General features: G+C 37.0%; 1 protein-coding gene across 1 annotated transcript in view; it reads right to left on the minus strand.

The window, feature by feature from the left end:
- The window catches only part of LOC125225691, a 112,381-nt gene extending 111,158 nt beyond the window's left edge, over positions 1-1,223 (minus strand). Inside the window, exon 1 of the mRNA XM_048129521.1 lies at positions 1,006-1,223. Coding sequence (XP_047985478.1) covers positions 1,006-1,063 — 58 coding nt within the window. The 5' untranslated portion in view covers positions 1,064-1,223. The remainder of the gene's footprint in view (positions 1-1,005) is intronic.
- Between the last annotated feature and the right edge of the window lie 8,788 nt (positions 1,224-10,011).

Genomic DNA, 10,011 nt, shown 5'->3' on the forward strand with positions numbered 1-10,011 from the left:
TCCCAAATGCCGCATAATTAAAATAAAATAAGATTTTTTTAATACCACGTCGATGGCAAACTGGTATACGGTCCGCCTGATGGAAAGCGGTCACCGTAACCTATGGACGCCTGCAACTCAAGTCAAGAGGTGTCATATGCGCGTTGCCGACCTATTAGAAACATGTACACTCCTTTTTTGAAGATTACGCATATCAAGGCTTTTTTAGGCTTGTATGTATAGTAGTGTGTGTGTATGTGCGTGCGTGCGTATACGTGCATGCGTGCGTGTATTTTCTGACTATAACCAACTCCGCCTAGGCCAGGTAATTGCAAAAACCTGGAGGTGGAGGTGCTGGCTTTTTCAAGAAATACATTTTGCCCTACAAGACTAATGACGGCGTAAATTGAAGGAGAAGTTCGAGAATCGGAGCAAAACAACAGTTGAGCATGCAATTGGGATAACATTTCTTAATAAACTTTAAAATAAACAGTCAACCGTTCCCTATATTTATTTTATTACCTTTCCTTCATTTCAATGTGTATATTTATTTTAGTTCAATATTTAAGTAGTAATAATGGCTATTAAAAGTCGTGTGCATTTGTTTATTTTCACATTTTATGGGACACTAATGAAATATATAACTAATAATTCTCAACCAGTTAACCACTGGGCAAAACAGAAAGATAAGAATATGAATTATTGTCCTACTGTGTATTTACTGTTATATGTCTATATATAGAGGTATATATAAGAAGTCATACTTAATAACTACTTCCAACACTACTTTCTCACACACGTAGATTTTTATGGCTGACAAAAAATATTTGTATAGTATCCTGCCTTTATATGTATATCACAAAGCTGGACCGTTATAATTACTCTCTGTACATGTAATTTGTTCTGTACAATAAAGTGTTTACTACTACTACTACTACTACTACTACAAATAACCCCTATGTATAATATTTCTTAATTGTATTGCTAATACTTATGTTATGATAATCAGGAATAAAAATATCTTACCTTGAACAGTTATTGTGTAGAGAATTATCCATAAAATTTTCTTAAATGTACAAATCATTTCCTTAAAATAAACTGAACAATTAAGCACTAAACACGAAATCGCTTCCAACTATCTATACTGGTTCGATACACATTGAAATTATTTCTAGTATGCGGAACTGAAACTTTTCGTAGCGTATAATACGAGTTCGTAGCTAGTAGACCTACGTCTACACGCGGCCGTCCGTAGCGCGACTACGAGCCGACTGGCGGGCGTTCCGCCAGGGTAAGAAGGACCTTTCTCCCGTCAGGATTAAAATGAAATGTTCCACTTTTCCCTATTTGTCTTGCTCAGCCAGGGATTATACCTTATTTTTGCGAGAAAATATATAACTTGGTCCGTAACAATAGGCTCTACAAATATAAATTGTGCGCTGCGATATTCGAATGTTTTTATAGGTTTTCGCAATAAATTCGTAAACATCCATTTAAGTTCAGTTTATACAGTCGCGGTCAAATTATACGGGTCAGAGACGAAAACCTTTATATTTTTCAAACTATTAATAGTGATATTTGCATGCATGTTAGTGTGTATTAAATATAATTTAATGCACTAAATTCAACCTTCAATAAATCTGGAAAAAATTTTACTAGAAAAACTGAATTAGGTACTAAATTCAAATGATGCTAGTTTTGCTTTTCCTTGTTTACTCACTTTTATTTTCAATCTGTAAGTAAGTAATACAATGATAAAAGTCAGTCATTACTGTCTATTATCGTCATTATCTACTTGCTATCAAGTCGCTAACACAAGATGCATGTACATGTACAGTTGTACACGTGTCCTCACTTGGAAGAAGGCAAAAGCTAGAGATATACAGCGAGAAGAACAGGCATTAGGCATGTTACTTTCTACGATGCAACGAATCCTCCAACGTTTCCTAGCAACTGGCCAAAACCTTAGAAGACTTGGAACCGGCAGGTCGAGATGTACTAGGGCTAGAGAAAAACGATTAATTGTTACAACCGTGCTCCAAAATCGGCACCTTACTGAAGTTGAAGTGAAAATCAACTCCGAGAGGCCCGCAGGAATGACGTCAGCGGTTCCGGGAAGCTAACTTGACCCCACATACTCCACATAGACCGACAAATTGCCCAAAACTTTAAAAGAAGACATCGAACAGCAAGAAGACTATACGCACGCGAACACAGAAGATAGGGTGAAGAAGAATAGGCAAGAATTATACAGCGTGTGGATTCCATACGGGCGAATAATGTATCCAGTTATATATTTGATCATAAGAATCGTATAGGATAATTATTTTGTTAAAAAGTGTTATTAATTAAGAGTAATTATTTCTTTTAAATCTGGCCAAGCAGCAATGTACGCCGTCCCAACTTAATTTGACATGACATACACGTCATGTCGTATTGACGTTTAGGTAGGTAGTAGGTAGTACGGTAATTGATATGGACATAATACATTGCGTGCTGAATTATTATGCATAAAAAAATATCTCATCTATTAAAAAAAAACATGTAGTTAGGCTCCTTAGGTCCGATACTAATCGTTATTATGAGATTCGCCCGTATGGAATACACACGCTGTATTTTCTAATTTAGGATTTATGCACATGACGGGTGGCGAAGAGTTTACTGAGCATCAGGAATACGTTTTGATCCTGAGCAGTTTTTTGCACTGACCCGTATTATTTGACTGCGAGTGTATTTGCGCAATCAAGATTACGCATATTTTATTTATAAAATGCTTTGATGTCTTACATAAGGATAAGACTATTTTTCTTGAATGTAAAAAAAAAACAATTTTAAATCATGGAACAGTTATTTGTTTTACAATAAATATTTATGAAATCTTTTAAGTACCTACCTTAATGAAATTTACAATTTAAACATAACATTAAATATCATAACAAAAAGAAACACATTAAAACTAAACTAAACCTAACTTAACCTAGTGGGACTATGTACATTGTATCCACAGATGTCTCCCAAGTCGCTGCCAGTACCTAATATGCCCATAAGACTGGCCGCGTTTCCTCGCTGGATGGCGATGCCAATGCGCTGAACGAGGAACGAGCCAGTCTTACGGTCACCAGTGGTCTTAATCAAAATATATTTGAGCCGTTGAAATAGTTTTAAGGCCTCTGGCCCCCATGGACCCAAAGTTTAATATACTATACTTTAATGAAGTCATTTTAATTTAAAACGGGACGGAAACGCGTAAAAGATAATAATGGAGATCAAGTATGGCTACCTAATTCGAAAAACTCGCACTGCTAAATTTTGATGTCACGTCCGATACATGGGTCCATGTGCTTATACAATATATAAATGTTAATATTACTATTGGGTTGGTAAGAAAGTAATGAGCGATCGATTGAATTCAACATAAAATTTTTGAGAGAGTTCTAGAATCTTCTATGGTCGAAAGTATATAAAGGGCGAGTCGCACAGTTTCTCGTCAGTCATTCACTAGCTGTCGCCGAGCTAATATAAGGAAGAAAATGGACGAATTAAAAGTGCATGTAAGGCATTGCTTACTATATGAATTTCAGTCTGGCCATTCAGCCACCGAAGCAGTGCGTAATATATGTCAGCGTGTTGCTCCTGAAGTTGTGTCTGAGGCCACGGCGAAACGATGGTTCCAGCGGTTTCGTAGTGGCGACTTTTCATTATCAGATCAACCTAAGTCTGGTCGACCGGTGAAGATTGATGTAGCCAAATCAAAAACCTTAATTGAAGGAGATCCGAGGCTAACGAGTCATACTCTTGCTACCGAGTTAGGCTGCTCTCATGTCACCATAGAAACACATTTACACGAGTTGGGAAAAAACTACAAATACAGTGTTTGGATACCGCACGAACTTGATAGACATCAACTAAACCGCCGTGCCGATATCTGCATACAACTTCTGTCTTTTCGCCGCACATTCAACTGGTTGGACCATCTTATTACTGGAGATGAAAAATGGGTCTTATATATAAATCACACACGCAAACGTCAGTGGCTAGCTCCAAACGAAAAAGGAATAGAGGCACAAAAAACAGAGCCTCACCCGAAAAAAGTTATGCTGTCCGTTTGGTGGGATATTCATGGTATTATTCACTGGGAACTCCTACCAAGTGGAATGACTGTTACCGCATCAGTATACTGTAATCAGCTTCAAAATTTAAACCAAAAAATCTGTCAGAATCGTCCACAGCATGCTAAAGTTTTTTTCTTACACGACAATGCTCGCCCACACATTGCAAAAGTGACTCGGCTAAAGCTATTGGAGCTAGGTTGGAAAGTGATACCTCATTCACCGTACTCTCCAGACTTGGCACCTACGGATTACGCATTGTTCAGATCGCTAAGCAATGCCTTGAATGAAAAAAAGTTCGATGATCAAGCCCATCTACGACAGTACATAGCTGAGTTTTTTTGAATCTAAACCTAAGAACTTCTTCGCCGATGCTATTCATTCTTTACCAGAACGATGGAGACAAGTAGTAGATAACGAAGGCCGTTATATTTTTGATAAATGATTAAAATAATAAATTAAATAAAAATTACAATATTGGTTATGATTCGCTCATTACTTTCTTACCAACCCAACACATAAAGTTCCTGTTAGTTTATATAAATGGCCTAATGATCTCAATATCTATCCTCCATTCGTATGTACAATATTACTTAAAACCCGATTCGAACTTCAAGATAGTATTTACATTAAATATTACATTCTTCTAGATTTAATATGGGTCTGATATCTCAATGTCGAAAATGACGCTTCTTCAAACACAAACGCCACTTCTGACACTAATATAACATATCTGATCCATATCCTATCTAGTTAAAGTTCGAATCGCGCTGTTTGTTTTAGCTCCGTCCTCACTACGAGTAGGTATATGTATAAGTAAATAAAGCTGAAACTTGCCGCGTAATTAAATTATAACTGATGATATTCAGACTAACAAAGTTATTCAGCAATGTTTCAGGAATTTATTGAATTTATATCAAGGAATTAAAGGTATTAAAGGGAGCGAATTGAGGAAGTTATTATGTATCAGAAAATTTAATACAATATAGGCAACACTGAAAGCACTGCCCTAAAAAAATCGATTCATTTTATAGAATTATTTATTTTTACATTTTATTTCATGTACTTTGATATCATTATTTTGTTACAGTTATTCGGGACATTTGTTAAATGCAGAATTTCACACCAAAAACCGGCCAAATGCGTGTCGGGTCACGCATAATGAACTTTGCGGTAGCTGCTCCTGTATAAATATTATACGTAGGTATAGGTAGTAGTCAAATTTAAAAGTTATGGGTGTATACGAGTTTCTCGAAAATAATATGTCGCATAACTGCTGCCGCTGTGTGTTCTGTGTATGTGTGGTCGGTTAATACCCCCCCCAGCCACAGTTACCACCCTACCAGTCCCCGTGCTAGAGCTCAATGCTGAGCTTGAATTTTTTTGCTTACACACAAACATTCTCGGTTTTTTATTTTCTTTTATCGTTTGTTTCGAATCGTTTGATGTGTGTATGCAAATAAAATATTTTCTTTCTTTCTTTCTTTCTTTCATAACCATTCTATGGATGGCTAAGGGACCTATTTATCTAAGACCATGCTCCTATGATCCTAGGAGCATGCAAAAAGCCGTGACGAATGGTGTTGTATAGGGGAAGCCTTTGTTCAACAGTGGGACAAATATATTAGGTTCTAAATAAAAAAGGATTTAGTCCGCGATGAGCTATGAAAATATTTTTGAGAAACTTATGTAAGATCAACATCATCCTCCTTGCGTGATGGGGTCCGCATTAAGGAAAACCAATAATATTAATATTAGGTACTTTTCGAAGGCCACAAAATCATGTAACATGCTCTTATTGCTCTATAGATATGATCGTGACGAGATATTTTGTGGCCTTGATTGCTGGTGACTGTATCTATCCATATTTATACTTGACTGTACTGAAGGAACACGAGACATAAAAAATGAACACAATTCGTCATAGGCTCGTATACGAGTAATCCGTTATAATTACTTCGCTTAATGTCTACACATCACGAGAAGCGGAATGTGTCCCCCGGCGCGCACTCGACACGCGAATTGCAAAACTAGCGACATCGGCCCTGGGATTGCTTAAATAATTCTATCTACATATCATAATATAAGTTATCTACAATGTGCTTAGCGATCAGCCTGTTAAGCGACTCAATTGCTTTTGGTAACTCAAGTTACCAGCTGTCTTAGAGACTTACTAAAATACCGTTTCCGATCTCTGTCTAGAACTATCTAATTTTACAAATAACATCGTCTTACACTTACTTTCAGGGACACTTCTTCGAGCGCAATCTTAATGATCACGCCTCGTGAATAAGTAATTCCTTTATTTTTTTACTCATTAATATTATTTTTCTACTCATAGACTTTAATCTGTCAATTAGGACACCACAGACTAATCTATATGTGCTGACTTTTCAGCGTTGGATAGTCTTTGACACAGTATTTCATTACACTTCACTTTAGTTAACTGAAAAAATTTCAAAAACAGAACTTCATAGCAAGCGAAGCCGCGGGCAAAAGCTAGTAATTAATTAATAAAGATTAGCAAGTTGTCTGGCTTCAGCACGAATATAATATATGACACTTTCTGGCAGTAAATTTCCCTAATTTTCCCTAGAGAGCTTGAAAAAATTAAGCTGCGTAAAGAACATTAGCATTCAGCACACGACTCTTCAGTATTCTGTGTGATTTTGCTCAGAGGCCCGGAACAAATTCAGGACTGCATAATAATTCCTTTTCATTCAAAAGAAAGCTTTTTCCTAAAGATATATATTTATTCTATTCACTTTTTTTCTCTAACGATGTTTACAGCAAACAGCATATATTTTTACTATTAATGTTATACACATTGCCGGGCCGTGCCAAGGTGATCTCATAAGTACGAGCGAGAAAAAGATATATCTTTCTTGCTCTCGCTTATAGGCTAGGGATTGTTGCCACGCGTGAAATCGTTGACGTTCCGTAGTTTTCTCTCTCTGTGTCGCTTTTTCGTATATTGGCGCGCGCGAAAGAACGAGTGAAAGAATGAGGAATGTTCTCTAGGATAAAATCGGTGTATTTTTTTTAACCTAAACTACATACCTATAGGTATTTAGTGTTTATATTAAAAATGTACGTGTCCTATAAACTAGTTCCAAAACTCAGTCAAAAGAAAGTAACTGTGTTCACGAGAATTTTCAACTCCTTTTTTAACGCAAACGGTAGACGTAGGTTTAAATGGACTTGGGGCCCAGGGTGCGTAGCCGAATGGCATTTCTCCGACGCCAAACGAAAACGAAACGCCACGCCAGTTAGTCCGGCTCTGTCGCGCCAATACGCACGAGCGATAGAGATAGATATCTACTAGCGTTTCGTTTCGTGAGCGTTTCGTGAGCGTTAGTGCCATTCGGCTACGCACCCTGGGCCGCCAGACCTTCCTCATTTCAAGGATGAAACTTTGGGGCAATGTAGAGTTCGTATCGACGTTTAATGTCTGCATATTTTCTAGTTCGTCCCGACGGTCATTTTTTGCTATCAAGTGCTGAAGGTGAAAAAAAGCACTAACTTTCCTTTAATTCTCAAGGCTGATTTTTATGTATGTGTTTATGTGTTTAGAGCACGTTGTTATAAATTGGTAATCATCAATGCCAGACCGTTTCCGTCGGCCGTAACTTTTGCCAGACGCGACAAAGTTGACAAAAAACCACTGTAATATACAAACTGCCATCCCTTTTTAATTTAACCCACTAAAAGCAAAAAAATGACCATCGGGCTGAACTAGAAAATATGCAGACATTAAACGTTAGCAAAAATACCGGCCAAGAGCGTGTCGGGCCACGCTCAGTGTAGGGTTCCGTAGTTTTCCGTATTTTTCTCAAAAACTACTGAACCTATCAAACTTTCAAAACAATTTTCCTAGAAAGTCTTTATAAAGTTGTACTTTTGTGATTTTTTCATATTTTTTAAACATAAGTAATTATGGTTCAAAAGTTAGAGGGGGGGACACACTTTTTTTTTCCTTTAGGAGCGATTATTTCCGAAAATATTAATATTATCAAAAAACGATTTTAGTAAACCCTTATTCATTTTTAAATACCTATCCAACAATATATCACACGTTGGGGTTGGAATGAAAAAAAAATAGGCCCCACTTTACATGAGGGGGGGGGGGGTCATACCCTAACAAAACATTTTTTTCCACTTTTTATTTTACCACTTTATCGGCGTAATTGATTGGTACCAAATTTCAGCTTTCTAGTGCTAACGGTTACTGAGATTATCCGCGGACGGACGGACGGACAGACAGACATGGCGAAACTATAAGGGTTCCTAGTTCACTACGGAATCCTAAAAATGGCCGTCGGGCCGAACTACAAAATATGCAGACATTAAACGTAGATACGAACTCTACATTGTCCCATAGTTTCATCCTTGAGAATTTGAGGAAGGTCTGGCGGCCTTGGGCTCTTGATCTTAAACTGGAAATTTCAAATCCTTTGCTAATAAAAAATATTGATTCTGGAACTATCTGTTGATTATATTTTAAAATCAGGTGAATCAAACCTAAGGCTTGAACGTTTTCACCTGTCAGCGAAGGTCTCTATCGCCTGTATCCTATTTGATCCAATGATATTTCAAAATCAAAATCAAAATAGTTTATTGATACAGTGAAACTTATGATTAGACATGATATGTTACAATATTACTTATAGTTAAACACTGCTAAATATTTAAAAAATAGATGTTGCCTGTAACACCTGCACAAGGCTATGCCTGAATCGCAGAATGTCACTTTTCCTGGATTGCCAGTTATAATGATTATGCGCTAAAGAAAACTAAATTAACTTAGTTATGTCAATTAACTTAATGCTTATTTACTTCGCACAGTGTCCCTACTGTACTACAAATTCGTACCAACTCATTAATGTTAAATATATATTAGGACGTTTGTAAAGCTTACGAGTATATAACTTGAGCTGGAAACTGAAGAGAAATTTGAAAATCGTAATTATGAACTATGAACATTGTATGCAGGGGTTTCCGCTCCTATTCAGAGGACTTGTCTCAGGTTCTCACTGGAAATTCAATCAATTTAGCCCTTGGATACTGTTAGAATAACCAACACTGGGTACATGTGTAGTAACCAAAATTACATCCATAGGAATGAGTGTTGCTTTAGAATTCAGTCTCGTCAAATCTGTCGTTATAAAACCTTGTTTTGTAAAACTATAAATATAAATATAATATTTATAAAACTAAAATATGTCTTGAAAGCTAATAATACCCTTTTTGTCTGTTCTACACTATACTGAACAACTAGGATATGTCCATAGCTGGGCACCGTTAATCAAATAGTTAACTTCGATAATCGCTAATCCGTTACAAAAAAGTTAACTTCGTTAATCGTTAAAGCGATACATTTCAACAAATTTAACGGAAGTTAAAGTTAATCGATAATCCGTTAATCGTGATAAAAAAAAATTTTACTGTAGCCAGTTGCATCAGTTATCAACTATTAAGTTTTTGGGTAAGTTTATTATGTTACTGTAAAAGACCGAAGATCGCCAAAATCTCTTGAAAAATCCCAGCTGCAAAATAGTAAAAGCGAAATGTTAATAAATATTGTTCTCTTTGGACTTATACCGACGTTGTTTCGGTAAGTCCTAGGTTTTACCTTAGACCCGTAGGTATTGGGTCATGATCATGCGGTCGTAGTCATGGTGGGTAGGTTCCTTGGATTGAGACACCTCTAATCGAAGTTGTGATCCACGGTAACTTGGTAGATAGCGCGGCCCGCCGAACTCTGGCTTGATGCGTCGGTTGCGCGATTTATGTGCCATGCGTCGTGCCTGATGATTTACATTATGTTTCGCAGTTAGTGACTGTGAATTTTCGGGAAAATCCTAGGTTTCGCCGTACTCCGGGCTTTTACAGTAGCGGTCAGAGCAAGTTTTACTCGGCGCGT

Source organism: Leguminivora glycinivorella, chromosome 1, assembly GCF_023078275.1.
Source record: "Leguminivora glycinivorella isolate SPB_JAAS2020 chromosome 1, LegGlyc_1.1, whole genome shotgun sequence".
Lineage (NCBI taxonomy): Eukaryota > Metazoa > Arthropoda > Insecta > Lepidoptera > Tortricidae > Leguminivora > Leguminivora glycinivorella.